This window comes from Euleptes europaea, chromosome 16, assembly GCF_029931775.1.
Source record: "Euleptes europaea isolate rEulEur1 chromosome 16, rEulEur1.hap1, whole genome shotgun sequence".
Taxonomy (NCBI): domain Eukaryota; kingdom Metazoa; phylum Chordata; class Lepidosauria; order Squamata; family Sphaerodactylidae; genus Euleptes; species Euleptes europaea.
The window spans coordinates 49,334,452-49,353,486 of NC_079327.1; the positions used below are offsets into that span (position 1 = coordinate 49,334,452).

Sequence of the window (19,035 nt, forward strand, 5' to 3'; positions counted from 1 at the left end):
ATGAAAATCCCCTCAAGCCGACGGGACAAGCATCCGAATCTCCGGGAGTCTTAAAAAAGCACTCTCGGAGAATTCAGGAGTCAAACCGCTCTTCTTTGGCAGCAGGAGCATTCCTATCACCCGTTCCACTGTTTAGGAATGGGGGGGGCACTGCCCCCCCCCCCGATTTTTAGATGTTTCTTGGTTCTCCGCCGGGAGCACCCGGGAAGACACTGTGCTTCGGTCAGCAACTTTACCGGAAGTCTCTTGAAGGCCGAGGCCTTGAGGAGCCTGTTAAGCCCTTCTGAAAGTTTAGGATTGTCCCTGGTGTAAAGCTGTATGATTTTTCTGAGCCATACTATTGAGGCTCTGGCCATAATTGAAGTTGCTGAGGAGGCTTGTATGGCCAAAGCAGAAGCCTCGTGGACTTTCTTGGATAGGATTTCCTTTACTGTCTAGCAGATCCCTAATAGTCCCCACCCCATCCTCAGAGGGAAGGTCCGGGGAGTGAACCACTGCTACAGGAGTGTCTATGAGGGGCAGTTGGAAAAGAGCCATGGCCTGTGGTACCATGGTGTAAAGCTTTTTAGTGCTAGCGGGGAACTGCCTATTGGCCAAAGGCTTGCACCTGAGTGCAAGTTCGGCTTGCACCTGAGTCTCAAATAATTCCAGAAAGGGAATTTCCCAGATACGTGGTTTAGTACTTGGGAAGAATTCCTTGGTTCCCTTTTTCCTGGATTTGGGTTTGTCCTCGGTTACGGGATCTGGGTCCTTGTTAAGGTCCAGGGCTATCAGGGCCTTGTTTAGTAACCCTTGGAAATCCTCTGCCAGGAAAAGGCAAGGATGTTGCTCCTCTAACAAAATTGGGGTGTCCTCGTTGGAATCAAATTCCTTCTTCTCTGCTCTCTGCATCAGAAACTACTGAAGAGTAGTCTTCTGCAGGCTGAAGGGGTTGAGAGGAAAATTGAGCTTTTAGGGCCGCTTTGGTGTGCCAATGTGAGCCAGTACGCCCTTCTTGATTCCCCTGGGCCCTGCTGTGGGGTGGAATGAGGGTGACTTGGATCGTTGCCCTGTATAATAGGAGCAATGGAGTCCCTAAAGGCATTCATCATTTGAGCCTGTTTGTCTAAAACACCATTAAATAAGGCAAGCATTTCGCTCCGCGTAACAGGAGCCTCAGGCTCATTCTGAAATACATTACCCCCCTGTTGTGGTTTGATCACAGATGAGGTGCCTTCCATCAGTGGGTTCCTTGGGACAGCGGGTGCACTAGGTACCGTTTTGTGCTCTTCGCCGCTCTTCGCGCCATTATGAGGCGGCTCATCCAAGACCGCCTTCTTTGCTGCGGTTGGCCCTTCGACGCCGCATGCCGTGGAGCCGCCGCTCCGCCCGTTAGCGTTCTCCCTACGACGTCACACTGTCGAGGCGACGAGGGCTGAGTCGTGGTCCTCCTTGGACAAAAGGTCCGAATCAGAGTCTCTCCTGCCGTCCACCATCTTGCCCAGCGGGGCGAAGTGGGGGGGGGGAGAGATGAAAGGCAGGAAAGGTTGAGGCATAAGAAAGGCGGCCGCGGCCGGCGGGCGGTAACGAGGGGGGACAAGACAAACGAGTGTAAGGAAATGGGGAAGACACAGCCAGAAATACACAAGGAAAGATTCCAATTAGACGGAGTTCAATAGCGAAGCTGCCACCCTAACCAAGTCAGGACGGAAACTGGGTTTCCCGCCCAGGGAGACGGGAAGCGGAAGAAAAAAAGATTTGGTCCTGCCTCCCCGGGCACGTGATGGTAATACCCGCGATTGACAAGAGGCCCTTCCACCCAGAACCGAGAACACTAACATGCATTGATTTGAGAGGCGCATCGTATGTATTTGGACTCTGTTGGGAATAAATAGTATTGTCGAAGGCTTTCACGGTCAGAGTTCATCGGTTCTTGTAGGTTATCCGGGCTGTGTGACCGTGGTCTTGGTATTTTCTTTCCTGACGTTTCGCCAGCAGCTGTGGCCGGCATCTTCAGAGGAGTAACACTGAAGGACAGTCCTTCAGTGTTACTCCTCTGAAGATGCCGGCCACAGCTGCTGGCGAAACGTCAGGAAAGAAAATACCAAGACCACGGTCACACAGCCCGGATAACCTATGAGAACCAATAAATAGTATTAATAACGGGGGGAACCCCGGCAACTGCGGACTGCCCAGGTCTCTGGTGCAGCAAAGCCGAAATTTATGTAAGGCGCAGTAATGACCGCTTGGGGGAATCTTCCCCGCTCCTTTGGCCTGCGCGTTGTTCACTTGCTCTCCTTTCTGTGCAACATTGGCCGAAGACGCACGGCCGCTTGAGCCTCCTTTCTCCCCTGTTCCAGCCAGGATGCAGCCAGGATTGAACGCACGGCCGTGCGTTCGATCCTGGCTGCATCCTGGCTGGAACAGGGGAGAAAGGAGGCTCAAGCCACCGTGCGTCTTCACCCAATGTTGTGCCTCAGGAGGCTCCTGGGCGGCCTCGGAGTACATTTCCAGAGGGCCATGCAGGCGCCTCGAAGGCCACCGATGCAGGTAGAGGTTTTGCCTTGGCGTCGCCCCTCCCTAGGTGCGCCTTCCCCCCATCCAAATCCTTACAACTCAAAAATAACCCCCCCACCCCCATGCAGAGTTTTGAGACTCGGGGGGGGGGGAACGCGCGCCCACAGAGCGGCAACCAACCCACGGCCAAACCTTCCACGCCCGTTTCCTTCCGGTCCTCCTGTAGGCCCCGGGGTGAGGCCGGATTTCCGGAGGACCCCTTCCGGCGCCCGCGCGCACCTTCGGTCGCCATGGTGACGGCGGGCGAGCGACGGAAAGGGCGGGCGGGGCGGTGGGGGACGCCGGCTGTTTTGTACCCAATCAGGAGGCCGCGTCGGTCCGGGAGGCGGGCGCTGGCGGGGACGAGTCGGGTTGCTGCTTGCAGGGGGGTCGGTGCCGGCCGCTTTCCGCGAGAGGGGGCGGCCGCCGCTGCCGCCCACTGGCCTGGCCGCCGGGCGCTGGGCGGTGGTGACAGGCGCCTCAGGGCCGCGCCCGCCCCTCCCCCCGCCCAGGGCCGTTTGTGTGCGTGAGTCCCCTCACGCGCCAGGCGGTTGCTCGGCCGGCCCGCGCTCCTTCCCTCCGCCCTCCGTCCCTCCCTCAGCCCACCATGCGGCTGTGCGGGGCGCTTCTGAAGAGCCCCATCCCCAAGCAGATCGAGTACTATTCCCGCTTTTCCCCGTCGCCGCTCTCGATCAAGCAGTTCCTGGACTTCGGTGAGTGACGGGGTGTGTGTGTGTGTGTGTGTGTGGCGCAAACAAGCCCCCCCCTCCGCATCTCTTCCCCCCTCCGCATCTCTTCCCCCCCCTCGCCTTTCCTGTGGGGGGGGGGCTGAAGAAGAGACCGGGGGGAGGGGGATCCAGGTGGGGGTGCCGAAACGGGAGAAGCCGCGGGGGCTTCCAGGGCGAACAATCCAGCGGGGCCTGCTGAGGAAAGAGGCGGCCGAGGCCCCGTGGGGAGCCTCCCCTAAAAAGAGGGCTTGAGTGGGGATCTACCGCTAAGGAAGTTGGGGGCGTGGCTTCTCTTTCCTTTAACAGCTGTGGGGCTAGGCAGAAGTCCCACCCAGGGGGGCTTTTCTCCACTGGGGGGAGGGGTGACACCTGTGGGTGTTATTGTAGCGCCTTTTATTCCCTATTTCCTCCAAGGAGCGCAGGACGGAACACGTTGTTTTGCGTTCTTTTATTTTTATCCAGGCCACAACCCTGTGAAGCTTAGAGTGACCGGCTCAAGGTCACACAGCAAGCTTCTTGCCAGTGTGGGTGTGGGTGGGGGGTGAACCTGGGCCTCCCAGATCCTAACTCTGACATTCTAGTCAAAAAGGGCAAGAGTCCAGTAGCACCTTAAAGACTCGCAAAAATATTTTCTGGCAGGGTGTGAGCTTTCGTGAGCCACAGCTCCCTTCGAAGTGTTAGTCTGCCTGCAGTAGTAGAAAAGGGCAAGAGTCCAGCAGCACCTTAAAGACTAACAAGAATATTTCCTGGCAGGGTAGGAGCTTTCGTGAGCCACAGCTCACTTCTTCAGATCTGCAGTAGTAGAAAAGAGCAAGAGTCCAGGAGCACCCTAAAGGCTAACAAAGATGTTTTCTGGCAGGGTGTGAGCTTTCGTGAGCCACAGCTCACTTCTTCAGATACAGCTAGAATGTGAATCCATCGGTCTTTAAGTAGAGGAACAGTATGTCAATGTGAATAGCAGGCTTGATGGGATTAGGTGTGATATGCAGAAGAGTCTGTGATGTCCAGGGGAGAGATGGGTGTGGAGAAATCAGCATTGGTAATGGGCCATGACTGCAAGGTCTTTATTCAGCCCAGGTAAATGCATTGACTTTAATTTGAATATCAAACATTCTGACATTCTAATCACTGCAATGTGCAATTGTTAGTGGGAGAGGGGTCCTGTCTGAAAAAGGTGGCCAGCTTCTGTGGTTCCGTTCACATGGTATATTCTGGTCCTTTAAATGCCAGAGGATTGGAGTCATTCCCCAATCTAGTGTGACACCCCCCCTTTTTTTTCTGGGTTTCTGATAACCATAGTTTGTTATGTTGCCTGATTGGGCAGTACAGTTACTGCTAATCACCAACCTGTGATTTAAAACCATGGATTGAAGTGGGACTGTAAAACATGGTTTGGAGATTGGCATGAACCATGCTTGTGCAATTTGGATGTCATGGCAGATGAGAAGAAAAAGTTGGAACTGAAGCAGTAATTATTTATTTAAATAATGCAAACCTGGATTCCTTGAACTGAGTCATGGGCTTCCTTCCTCCCTATTTGGAATATTTTCCCAAAAGTGTAGATTCCCATAGGATGAGAGGGCTCTTATTAAAGTTCCTTGGGACAGTTACCATAGAATAGGAGCAATATTGCATCTTTCTGTAAAGCTAATTCTATTGTATTTCTTTGTCCCTTCCTAAAGTTCCTTTCCCCCCTTACATTCCTCTGGTGCTTCCACAACTCTCTGGCCCAGTCTATACTGCTACACTCTTGTCTAGCAAAGTCCAGTGTGGTATAGTGGTTAAGAGCAGTGGACTCTAATCTGGTGACCTGGGTTTGATTCCCTGCTGCTCCACTTGAGCAGGGTTGGTTTCCCCACTCCTACACATGAAACCAGCTGGGTGACCTTGGACTAGTCACCATTCTCTCCAAACTCTCTCAGGAGATTGTAAGCCAGTTTTATTCTCCTTAAAAGGTAGAGAAAGTAGGCATATAAAAACCAACTCTTGTTCTTCTTGAACACATGAAGCTGCCTTATACTGAATCAGACCCTTGGTCCATCAAAGTCAGTATAGTCTACTCAGACCAGCATTGGCTCTCCAGGGTCTCAGGCAGAGGTCTTTCACATCACCTACTCACCTAGTCCCTTTAACTGGAGATGCGGGGATTGAACCTGGGACCTGCATGCCAAGCAGATGCTCTACCACTGAGCCACAGCCCCTTCTTCTTCTTTTTCATCGCCACTCAATCCCTCTAAACCCTATAGGAACCCTTGTAGGGCAACTCTGCTTAGAAATTCACTGTTATGTTTGATGGTCTGTGGAAATTATGAAACCAACCTTTGTTTTAGTTTTTGACAGTTTGGATAATGCACACAACTTTCTGTGCATATAGATTTTTACTGCATTGGCAAGAGAAGCTGCACTACCCACTAAAATGACCTCCGAAAAGGATTCTAGAGATGTTGGTATAGAAGGAAAAACATAATGTGCAGTGAGATGAGAAACAACTGGGCCTTCAATATGTGCAATGAGAACTGAATGTAACCAACTTAGTGGTAGGTTAGGTGGCCTTTTGCTAGCTGTCTAGGAAGCCTAGCTTACTAAAGGCAAGGATATATGAAGTTCCTACCAGTTTCTAAGGCAAGTGCAGCCTCTGTTTGGGTAACCCTCCTATAAACTGATTGGAAATTGTTGCTATAATTTATGATGATGCCCTGAAAGACAGAGTGGGCTTTAGGATTATCAGCCTGTGTTGGGTAGCAGTGTGTAAAACAGATAAAATGTTTAAAGGTATAAGATTGTAGATTTCAAATAATTCTGTGGTTCCATAATCTGTTTGTTTAAAGGCTAGCCCAAATAAGTCTTGCACCAGTTCGGAAAAATACTTGACTTTGAAGAGCTACCAGAGGAAATTCTGAATAGTTCATCTTTATAGAATATGCCATTCAGATTTGGCACATCGAAAAGGTGGTCAAAATATTTTCTAACAGATAAAGGGAGGAGGAAGTTATTCAGTTAGAATGAATTGTTTAAGAACTGGTTCGTCAGTTATTTTACAATGGCACTGGGAAATAGTGCAGAGTTATTTCGAAGGAACATTCTTCTAGGCTTTACATCCAGATTAATCACAAAGGAACAACCTTGGAAACAGCAAAGGTACTTACAAGTGCATGTTGCATAGATTACAGTGCAGCATGGTTCTGAGCCATCTACTCAGACTTACTAACCATGTCTTGATTGAATTGGAAGCAGGTTTTATGCAGCTTGGACAAGGTGTTCTTCTTGAATGACCAACCAAGCGGCAAAGACCATGCCTGAGTAACTTCAGTAAATATATATACATAGATTTTTCATCAAGTTACCACAAAACATATGCCTGTAAGAATCCCCTTCTAATATATTGCCCTTCAAAACATTTACAAAGGTCATTCGTTCTTTGGGGAAGATTATATAGTAGCATCTTCAGACTTTCAGGGCAGAAAGTTCCACATTTAGACCATTTATACTTGGGAAGTTTGCGTTCGGTTTTCCGCTCTCCAGATGCACAGTTTTCTGATCCAGATTCTCAAAACTCTATGCATGGGGGCTTTTTGCATCCCCACACGGTGCTTCTGACTCCCTCCCACCTGACAGCGTTGCTTTGTGATTGGCTGTAGTGCATTTTTTGAAATACATCATCTGCCCCCGCCAGCCCTGCAGCCGGCTTCTTGAATTTGTAATTAACTGAGTGACCATTTTACAGCCAAAGCAGAGAAGGAACCCACCACCAATTAGTTTCTGGCTATTGCACTGCAAGGATCCTAAGAAAACTCCTGCTGTGAAACTGACCAAGGGGGGAGGGAATCAGCCCAGCTCTGCTCAGGGATGACTGCAAGCATCATGTGAAATTGACCAAGAGGACGCTTAGGAGGATTTGGGATTGAGGCAAACTTTAAATTTGTGGCAAAACAGGTTCCTGAAAATGCAGGACAAGTATGCAGCGGCTGCAAAGTGACTTCCAAAGATTGGAACAATCATGAATAACTTTGGTGGTTGCGTATCAGGGGCAATAGAGACGATTAGACTCGTAATGTCAGCTCTGGGTCACCACCTAAATCCCACAAACGAACTCCTAGGCAGGTTTTCCATAGGAAGTTGTTTATTGAGAAAATAAGCACAGTGGTAAGCAGAAAGTGACTTGGGAAAAAGCAACGAGTCTAATGGGGAATTACTGAGGGTGCAGGAAATATAATAGAAAGCAGACTTTCGGAACGGCACTTGGTTGCCACGGCAACTCAGATAGGCCCCTTCTTCCCAGGGCCAAGTTTCCAGAATAGGACGGAGCACAGACATAACAATACAGACGATGTACCAACAACATAGCGACCTTGGGGCTAGCACCTGGCAAGCCTCTGAACAACAGGCCGGTGCCTGACAGTATGCTTCCAGTGAATATCCACAATGTGTTTCTTGTGTGAACACAAAAGTAGCAAATACTTGATGGTGGGAAATATGTGTAGTTATTTGGTTTTAAAATATACCCTATATACACACAAACCAAAACAGTAATATGACGTCAGAATAAAAGCCCCATCAGTCCATGTATTGATCTAGCAGGAATTCAGTTTTTCATATTTCACCATGGATGTCATGGTTGCCTGTCATATGCAACAAAAAGCCATGCACTGATTGTTATGGGAATGAGCCTTGAAAATTCTCAGGCTTGCATATTCTCTCTCCTCCTTCCTTTCCCCTTTTGGAAATTAATCACTTCAACTTTCATGGCAAATTGTAGTTTATTATTTCATCCATAATTTGAAACCATAGTTTAATCGTGGTTTGGAGGCAAGAGGGCCAAGTGTAGTTTAGAGACAACAAGCGTAGTTTAGCTTCCTGAGCTTCCAAGGAGGTCAAGGGGATCTCCTGTCTGCAGACGCGACTCGCAGCACAGTGGGGAGCCCTCTGTTAGGGCTGGCAGCAGCAGAGCTAATGGTGGCCATACTTGCCCCGCCCACTTTATCCAAACAGGCCAATCAGGGCCCACCAGTATTGCTGCCTCCCGGCTGGCTTGCAACTGGACCTGAGGTTTTCACTCAGGTCCGCCGGCCGGGGATATAAAGCTGGCCTCCTTCTCCTCCTGCTCAGTTCTTCACTTAAGCTTGTCCCACCCACCCTCCCTATATTCTGCTGGTTATTTCAGTTCAGTTCAGATACCTTTATTGGCATATCCAACATTCATCCAAGTACAGTAAGGACATAACATAATTTATTAAAAGGAAGAGCGAATTGCCATCACACCAACAAAAAATTAGCCACAATTTCTATGATTTTAGGGTCCTGGTTATTAAGAAGGGTGAGAACCTTTGAACAGTTAGAAAATCCCTCCAACTGAATCAGACTAGTATTTAAGAGTTTTAATCATAATCTGTGATACAGAGGGCACCGAAGAAGAACATGTTGAATAGTTTCCGTCTCTTCCATAGAGCAAGGACACAGTCTATCGGGAAGGGGGACACCAGTATAATGGCCAGTTAGTTAGGCTGATGGTAATACATTAAGTCTGGCTAGAGAAAAAGCCCTGCGCATTTCTGGAGTATACAGTTGATATAAATATGTGGCAGTTTCACCAGATTTAGGGAATATTCCATGGTGGAGAGGTGAGCATGTCTTAGTAGCAGACTCATAATAAATGGAGCTCATGTTGAAGTAAATTGGCTCTTATAATTGAAAAGGCCGCAGATTCAGTAAGTAGAAAAAGGAACTCTATAGTGATGCCGATGGACCTTATTTTTGATTCTATGTAAGAGATCCAGTTCGAGTCGTTAGAGTCTAAGAGGAATTGAAACACATAACTAGAAGGATTTGAGTGGAACAGAAGGCGAAGCCAATACTTAATAGTAATAAGCCACATTTTAGTTATTATTAGATTCTATCCTAGGCAAAGAGCCGCATAGGGAACACATGGTGGTACTCCAAAAACTTTTCTCAAAAAGTATGATTGTGATATTGTCAAAGGCTTTCACGGTCAGAGTTCATTGGTTCTTGTAGGTTATCCGGGCTGTGTAACCGTGGTCTTGGAATTTTCTTTCCTGACGTTTCGCCAGCAACTGTGGCAGGCATCTTCAGAGTAGTAACACTGAAGGACAGTGTCTCTCAGTGTCAAGGGTGTAGGAAGAGTAATATATAGTCAGAAAGGGGTTGGGTTTGAGCTGAGTATTGTCCTGCAAAAGTATTGTCCTGTAAGTATCAAGATAATGTGCTAATGAGGGTATGGTATGTTAATATGGAACCATTGTATCCTGAAGTGATCTGTTAATGTGTGTAATCCAAAACTAATCTGTATGGCTATTGTTGAATGTTGTCTTTGTCTGGAGGTTTTTCAGGGCAGGAAGCCAAGCCTTATTCATTCTTAAACTCTCCTCTTTTCTGTTAAAGTTGTGCTGAAATTCATAAACATCAGCACAACTTTAACAGAAAAGAGGAGAGTTTAAGAATGAATAAGGCTTGGCTTCCTGCCCTGAAAAACCTCCAGACAAAGACAACATTCAACAATAGCCATACAGATTAGTTTTGGATTACACACATTAACAGATCACTTCAGGATACAATGGTTCCATATTAACATACCATACCCTCATTAGCACATTATCTTGATACTTACAGGACAATACTTTTGCAGGACAATACTCAGCTCAAACCCAACCCCTTTCTGACTATATATTACTCTTCCTACACCCTTGACACTGAGAGACACTGTCCTTCAGTGTTACTACTCTGAAGATGCCTGCCACAGTTGCTGGCGAAACGTCAGGAAAGAAAATTCCAAGACCACGGTTACACAGCCCGGATAACCTACAAGAACCAGTATGATTGAGGTTGTTCTATGGATTTATCAGATGCTTGGATCCATATAGGGGCACCATAAAGTAATTGTGTCCCTATTTTGGCATTAGAGACTTTTAAAGCTACCAGAATATACTGATTTCCTCTTCCAGAAAAATAAAATTTGGAGATTGCTGTACTATTTACCTTGGCTGTGTTAATGGCCCTTTTCCTGTGATGAGTCCAGGTAGCGTTATATTGGTAATGAACCCCAAGATATTTAAAGAATTTAACCTGTTCCAAGAAATGTCCCCTAATTTTCCAGTTAAAAACATTTCAAGATTTGGAGAAGACCATTATTTTGGACTTTCCATAATTTAACTCTAGATGGTTGGCTATACAATAATTGCAGCAGCAATATAATAAACGTTTAAGGCCCACACGGGAAGAAGATAAATGAACCGCATCATCAGCATAAAGTAATAAGGGAATATGTACAGTTCCTAATCTGGGGCTGTGGCCATCCACAGTGGACAAAAAAGGGGCAAAAACGTTTACAAAAAGATTAAAGAGATGAGGTGCCAATAAACATGCCTGTTTCACCCCTTTATTAATTAAAATCATTGGGGTAAGTCTCTGCTGGTTACCGTATATACCCCTGTATAAGCCGACCCGCGTATAAGCCGAGGTGCCTAATTTCTCCCCAAAAATGGGGAAAAATTAGGCACCCGCGTATAAGCCGAGGGTCGGCTTATAACCCCTCCCCCCCCCCACAGGCTTACCTGACAGGGCTCTCCAGCGGCGAGGGTCTGGCGGCGGCGCGGCCCGGGGGGCCTGGGCAGCCTTCCTGCGACAGCAGGAGGCTGCCCCAGGCCGCTCCCGGCGGGATGAAGCGGCGGCGAGGCCCAGGGGGACCCGGAGCAGCCTTTCTGCGGCTGCAGGAGGCGGCCCAAGGCCCCTCCCGCCCGGGAAAAATGGCGGGGGGGGCGGGGCAGCCATCCTGCGGCTGCAGGAGGCTGCCCAAGGCCCCTCCCGCCCGGGAAAAATGGCGGCGGGGGGCCTTGGGCAGCCATCCTGCAACTGCAGGAGGCTGCCCAAGGCCCCTCCCGCCCGAAAAAAATGGCGGGGGGGGCGGGAAGGGCCGGGGCAGCCATCCTGCGGCTGCAGGAGGCTGCCCAAGGTCCCTCCCGCCCGAAAAAAATGGCGGCGGGGGGCGGGGGGGGCCTTGGGCAGCCATCCTGCGGCTGCAGGAGGCTGCCCAAGGCCCCTCCCGCCCGGGAAAAATGGCGGCGGGGGCGGGAAGGGTCGGGGCAGCCTTCCTGCGGCTGCAGGAGGCTGCCCATGGCCCCTCCCGCCCGGGAAAAATGGCGGCGGGGGCCGGGGGGGCCGGGGCAGCCTTCCTGCAGCTTCAGGAGGCTGCCCCAGGCCACTCCCGGCGGCAGGAAGCGGCACGGGCCCGGCGGCGGCGACGACGGTGGTAAGTTTCCCCCCTCCCTTCTTCCTCCCTCCTCCCTCCCTCCCCCCGTATTGACCCGCGTATAAGCCGAGGCCGGCTTTTTCAGCCCATTTTTGGGGCTGAAAAACTCGGCTTATACGCGAGTATATACGGTATTTGTTTTCTTGGCACAGTTTTAGTGGTAGGCAGTTTGGGCATGGGGCCTGATCCAGTCTGGGGCTAAAGCCTGCCTGCGCATCCCCTTTTCCCCACGATGGAGACTCTAATAAGGGGGTTTGGGGGAGGCTTTGTTTGGTCCAAGCCCAGCTCGGGGGCTGCAGGTTTGGCCTCCTAGCCAAGTGGCAGTGGACCACACAGCAGGCTTCCCTCCACGTGGGTCCCACATACTGCCATCCCAGGGCTGGGTTGTAAGAGGTTTTCAGCTGACAGTCGAGTCATCAGATGCCTGGATCCTGCCCCATGCTACGCCAATGCCTAATTATGTAACCAATAAAGTTGTGGCCAGTTTTCTCCAGCAAAGACTCTGTGTGTTATTCACTAAAGCATAATCGGACTCTGGTCTTGGGGGAGGGGTATGGGTGCATACCGGTTAACAGGATTGTTTGCCAGGCATGGCTACCTATTCAGCACTGGGCCTACAATAGCTCCAGTTAGCACATAATAAAATAAATACATAGACCCATCCAATTGTATATAATCAGCAATAAAATCATTTTAACATAACTTTAAAGAAACCTTTGCAACACATCAAGTTATTTCTGGGTCAGATATTTAGATAAAATAAGAGCAATCCAGATAGCCCTGGGTGCAATCCATTTATCACAGAATAGAAACCGGTGGTCTATCGTCTCTATTGCCCCTGATACGCAACCACAGAAGCGATCTGAGAATGGAATCTTACCAAATCATCCTCTCAGTTCTGCTGTCAGGGCATTTAATCTGGCGAGCATAAAAGTGCGCCTATGACTAGGGATTGTGAGGAACTTGGCCATCTTGGCCATCTTCTGGTCACTAGGTGTGGGGGGGAGGTAGTTGTGAATTTCCTGCATTGTGCAGGGGGTTGGACTTGATGACCCTGGTGGTCCCTTCCAACTCTATGATTCTATGGTTCTATTCTATGAACTTCAAATATGAAGGGAGGGTAATTGGAGGAGAAATTCCTTGTGCAAAAGTCGAGCACACTCTCCTTGCCCGACTCAATGTACTAGCTTGGTCAAGGTCTATCCCCCTCGTATTAATCAACTTCAGCACTTCCTGGATATCCATATTCCTGAGGGTTGTAAGGGAAAATTATCATCTGTTATCATCTATGCACTTTACCCTGGCACTTCTAAAATTGTCTTCCTTTAAGAGGTGCAAAAGTCCCCCATAGTTATTGGGTACCGCAAAAAGAACCTTCATTCTCAACTTAAAAGCAGCAACCCAAGCCCTAGACCAGGGGTCTGCAAACTGCGGCTCTTTGGCCCGTTGAGTGCGGCTCTTGGAACTTGGTTCGGAGCCCCTGCTCTTGCACCTGCTCGCGCCGTCAGCCGGGCTGCGGAACCGGCACGCCTGAGAGAAAGAGAGAGTGGGCGAGCGGGCGCGCTGTCTCACCCCCCCCCCCCCGCCATGGAGAATGGCCGGGTCCCCCTTTCCCTTGCCCTAAAGCCTCCCCTCCCCTCTAGCCGCGCAATTGCTGGGTGGGCGGCTCGGCGGTTCCTGCCCCCCCCCCCCATCAGCTGTTGGGCGGGGTGGGCTTCCTTTGGTAGACCTGGCCTCCGGCTGAGTCCCATTGGGAGGCCATGTCTACCCACTGGTTTTCTTGGCGGTAGACCTGGACTCTGAGGAGGGGGGAAAATCCCTCTTCAGAGGCCAGGTCTACCAATTGGCTTCTAAGGGCCTGCGGAGGCCAGGTCTACTGCCAAGAAAGCCAATGGGTAGACCTGGCCTCCCAATGGGACTCAGCCAATAGGCTTTTATGGCGGTAGACCAGACGAGGACTCCGGACGGGGAGGGGGAAATGGCAGGGACTTACAATTTAATTTTTATCAATAAATAAGATCACTATTAAGTATGATATCAAGTTTTATTCAGTGTACCTATAGCTTAATTAAGACTTAAAACTTTAATTAAAGTTTATTAAGTTAATAAACAGTGTACCTACCTATATAGTTTAAGTTTAAGAAATTTGGCTCTCAAAAGAAATCTCAGTTGTTGTACTGTTGATATTTGGCTCTTTTGACTAATGAGTTTGCCGACCCCTGCCCTAGACTCAAATGAGCGCTGTGCAAACGCCACCCAAAGTGCTGTTCCTGCAACACACTAGGGACTCTTGCCAACTTCCATAGGAACTGGAGAACTGTGTGGACCAAATACTCTGAAACTCCACCTATCCAAATTCCTGGCCCAAACAGAACCTGAGGGATTATTTTTTGCATTAAAAGCCTCTATGGCTGCAGGCCACCTTTTGAATATTGGCCACCTTTTGAATAAAAAAGCCTTAGGAGTGCATTTGCATTAATCCTAGCAGCATTAGTTATTGAGCGTACATGAGCTTTCCGATGCCTGCTTGCCTCCTCGCGGCCCTACCAGCCCCGGACTCCCTAGTCGCACCCACAAAAATGGGCTAGAAGTGAGTCAGAGCCCGTATTTATCATATTTCATTGTTTATATTTGTAATATGATAATGTTCTAAGTCCTTTAAGATTTTATCATGTTTTAATGTTGTTTGATCTTTTATGTATTCTTCATGCTCAAGATCTTTGGCCATATGAACTTAATAATAAAGAAAAAATGCTTGGTGCACAGCAGGAAAGGTGTTGGTGGGCACCATGGTGCCCATGGGCACCACGTTGGGACCCCTGGGCCAGATGAGTGGCAGCCTGAGAAAGGCTTTCTCGGTCATGACACCAAAACTGTGGAAGTCCCTCCTGAGGGAGATTTGTCTGTCTCCCTTTATTGGTGTCTTTCACCAGCAGGTGAAGACTTTTCTAGTTTCGTTTGGCATAACCCCAGTAACCATCATTGGCCCTCTCCCTGGTTCTGGTATAGTTTGTGTTTTTATTGAATTATTTTATATGTTAAATGTTCTTTTTAATTGTGCAAGTGTTTTAATGTTTTTATGTTCTCACTAGCTTCTCACTAATTTGTGTTTAAATTTGATTGGCATGTAATGATTAAATATGGTGAAAAAAGGAGGAAGTGAGGAATGGAATGGCAGGGGTTATAGTGCAGGGCACACACAAACATGGGTTTTGGAAAAAGATTTTTCAAAAAGTTCCAAACAATTATTTAAGAATCTAAGTTATTCCCACCTTCAGCATTTCATGTTGCATTGCAACTCACAAACAACTTGGACATGTTTAGTTCCATTTTTCTTTTTTTCGCTGTGTTAGGGAGGATACGGCCAGAGCCCTGCTGAGATCTCATAGAACTGAATAAGACATTTCTGAGACTGTTCCTAAATAACTGGCTTGAAATAATTGACTTTACAATATACTTATTTCTGTTGATCTTTTTCTTCCAAAATTTACCAGTGTACAATACATACTATGGATTAAATTAACTGGACATTTTGTAGAAATTACGTGATTTGAAAATAACTCTTGAGCATATTCTGTTTGGAGTCCTTTTGATTCTACTTAATCCTTACATTCCAAAATAATTGCAGCAAAACGAATGAAGCTTTTTTCGTGGATTAATGTATTGGATTGCAGTCTGAATGTCTGTCCTGAGTAAAGGAAAAGCAATAAAAATACAGTTCCTCTTTTGTTCTAGTTTTGAAATTACCTCCGTTGTGTTCTCAAAATCAAAGTCATCAGCTAGAAACAAAGCTTCACACTCAAATGTGTAGTGAACAGCAACAAAATCTATTCTATACTCTCTAGATGATTGAGTTTTTGTGTTTATAAAAGGGTGAATAGCATATGTCAATGAGCAGTCAGATTGTGTAAATAACAGTGTGTATCCTGGGCTTGTTGTGGGAAAAAATGGTATAGGTTCATCTTGTTCTTGTGACTAGCATCTGGGAGACTTAGGTTTGAATCACCAATCTGCTGTGGAAGCTCACTGTGTGGCCTTAGGCTGAGAATGTGTGACCAGCTCTGGGGTCTCCAACGTTGTTCCCCTGGGTTCTATGGCACCCACCAACACCTTTTCTGGTAGCTGCCAAGTGTTTTTAGGAAGTGAGTGGGGCCTGTTGGACTTGTGCCCGGCAAGGCTTCTGATTTGCTATGGAAGATTTGATTGGCTGTGCAGATTTTTTAAAAAGTTGTTTTGGCATCAGCTGCCACCACAGCACAAGGATCTCCACTGTGTTACTGAAGTTAAGCTGTGGCAATCAATTTGTGGCTGACTCCGCCTCCTGTGGCAACCATTTTGTTGCTGCACCCACTATGCTTTGTCAGAATTCCAAATGTGCTTGCAGGCTCAAAAAGGTTGGGGACCCCTTGACTCGCCCAAGTTAAATGGAGAAGAGGACAGTGATGTAAGCTGCTTTTGGTCCCCATTGTGGCGTAAGGTAGGGTATAAATAAAGTAAATAATAACTGAAGATGGGGGGGCAGATTAAAGGTAGGTAGGTAGGTTGGGTGGCAGGTGGGAAGGAGAGAAGGAAGCAAGGAAGGTTAAGGATATGGGATCCGCCAGGAGGAGGGAAAGAGGAAATAGTGTGGGAAGGGCATAACAACATGCTCCCTCAAGTCTTTGCAGGTTCTCTGTGCAGTCCTTCAAATATATGGGTCCCAGGTTGTGAAGGGCTTTAAAGGTCATAATCAGCACCTTGAATTTAACTTGGAAATAGACTGGCAGCCAATGTAGCTGTTTCAAAATGGCCAACATATATTCCAAGTAATCCTGCCAGTAGTTGAGCTGCCGCATTCTGAACCAGTTGTGGCTTCCAGGTTTCTTTAAGGGTAGCCCCACATAGTGCATTGCAGTAATCCAGCCATGAGGTTATAGAAGCATGGATCAGTGTGGCCAGATCAGCTGTGTCTAGGTGATGAGGGAGCTGGTAAATCAGCTGATAAAAGAAGATCCTGGCCCCATGCCAAACAGCTTTTCAAAGAGCAAGGCAGGGTCCATGAGCACCCCTAAGTTCTTAACTTGCTTAGAAAAAGTCAGTGGCACTCCATCTAGGATAAGTGGATTCAGTCCTTCTTAGAACACCAGCCATCCTGACCAGAAGACGAAGAAGAGTTGGTTTTTATATGCCGACTTTCTCTACCACTTAAGGGCGATTCAAACCGGCTTACAATCGCCTTCCCTCCCCACAACAGACACCCTGTGAGGTATGTGGGGCTGAGAGAGTGTGACTAGCCCAACGTCACCCAGCTGGCTTCGTGTGTAGGAGTGGGGAAACAAATCCAGTTCTCCAGATCAGACTCCACTGCTCCAGCATTATCTCTGTCTTGTCTGGATTTAGCTTTATCTTGTCCTGCCTTTGCTTCCTGACCACATTTTGTAACAGTGACTCCTATAGCAACGTTTATTTAAAGTACCGCTAGGAACATTTTGAGCATATTGGATTGACGTTTAGTAGGTTATTAGTTTACTAAGGCAAGGACAGATTGGGGATAGCAGGCTATATACTTAGGATACAATCTAGTCCAGAGATAGATATACCTAAGCCCAATGAAATCAGTGGGTTTAATCAATACTGAGCCCTGCCTGGATCATGTTCTTGGTATTTCAAGCACTGTTGCTATTTAATTTCTTGAAATGGAGAAATCAATAAATGTGCCATTTATCTTGTCTTGTGCAGTGTGATATGCTGGTCAGATATGTTACTTTCTAAGCCGAAGCCACAAAACTACTCTACATTTGCTCCTTGTGCGGTTTCGTGTTACTTTTGAAAGAAGACTGTAAATGTATGACCTGATTGACTTGCTCTCCTTTGCTGTGCCCTTGACAAGCATGGTGAATCAGAGAGAGCAACAATAATGTGTATAGTACTGATAATGACTCTCTTAACAGTATTGCTCCTTACTGAGAGCCAGCTTGGTATAGTGGCTAGAGTTTGGACTGTGATCTGGGAGACCCAGGTTCAAACACCTGCTTATGCCATGGAAGCTTTCCTGGGCGACCTTGGACCAGTCACACACAGACACTCTCAGCTGAACCCACTTCACAGAGTTGTTGTGATGATAAAACCGAGGAGAGGAGTCTACTTTGAATCCCCATTAGGGAGAAAGGTGGTACTAAGTAAATAAACAATAAATATCAATAATTAGTTACAATAGCTTTGTAAGTTAAGAAATATATGATAAATTATTAATAAACACATTGGGATGCATATTTGCAATTTTTTAGCTAGTCAGCAGCTTTCTGTCTCTGGGTAGGATTCTCACTTAAAGATATAATAGCAGAAATAACATAAATTTGAAAAAGCAAGCAGAAGAATGTAAGACATTGAAGAACGTACCGCACATACTTGCATTGCATTAATTAGTTTCTATGGGTTAGATATATTAATGAGCAATCAGTTCTCACTAGAAAATCAAATAGCCCATTTGTGTTGCTAAAAATGATTACCCATATTTAGTTGTAATACATGCCAGCTCCTTAGATGGTTCTGCTATTGCACCTTTTAAAATTTGGTTTTAATTTTAATTTTTAATTTATATAACAGTAATTTTTTGACCACTCTTGTCAAGAGAGTGAATTGTTTGTAAAAAGCTTCATTGCTGTATACCAGTGGTTCCCAAACCTTTCGGGCCACCAGCCCCTTGGTTCCACAAACTCAACCCCAGCATCCCCTACCCTATCCTATAAAATGCATTATTCAAAATAGGAGTTTGCATGAGTCACTAAAGAAGATAATAACAATAAAATGTCAAAACAGTAACAAAATCAAATTAAAACTTTTTAGTTGAAATTTATTCCCCAAAACTTGAGGAACTTGATCCAGTGGTACCAGCTCTTCAAAGTCTGGAAAAAAATCTGATGGTTTCCACCAAATTTGCCAGCATGGTGCCATAGCTTGATCTGTTGTAAATTAGTGAACAACAGAGTTGAAGGGGCCCGCCTCTAGCGCCCCCTGCTGCCCTCTTGCCTCTTAGTGTCCCCCTAGGTAATCCCACTGCCCCCCAGGGGGTGGTACTGCCCATTTTGGGAACCACTGTATACAATGTAGACAGATACTGTGTCTAGTTGTCATGCAGTGAAAATGTAGGGGGGTGAAAGCAAAAAACAATTCTCCTTTTATTTCATTTTAATTTCTTTGCCTATATATCTGTTTTTATTAACGTTGGCTGTAGTGTAGAAAATGTTGAGGGTTTTTTGCACATGCTTACTCCCTATCAAAGGGGTTCCCAGTGTGGCTCGCATGGGTGCCACGGAGCCTGCTGACACTTTTCCTGACACCCACCTAGAATTTTTAGAAAGTGGGTGGGGTCAGATGGGGCTTTTGCCCAGCAGGCTTCTGATTGATTGTTAGAGATCTGATTGGCTGTGCAGATTTTTAAAAAGTGTTGCAGCTGCCACCACAGCACGTATCTTTACTGCATAACTGAAAATAAGCTGTGTATGTATGCAAGAAAATGCTTTAACATAACAA

At 47.1% G+C, this 19,035-nt stretch overlaps 1 protein-coding gene across 1 annotated transcript in view; it reads left to right on the plus strand.

Annotated features, from left to right (window-relative positions):
* Positions 1-3,131: 3,131 nt before the first annotated feature.
* Positions 3,132-19,035, plus strand: part of PDK3 (pyruvate dehydrogenase kinase 3) — a 64,879-nt gene continuing 48,975 nt past the window's right edge. Inside the window, exon 1 of the mRNA XM_056861752.1 lies at positions 3,132-3,248. Within this exon, the coding sequence (XP_056717730.1) occupies positions 3,143-3,248 (106 nt within the window). The 5' untranslated portion in view covers positions 3,132-3,142. The remainder of the gene's footprint in view (positions 3,249-19,035) is intronic.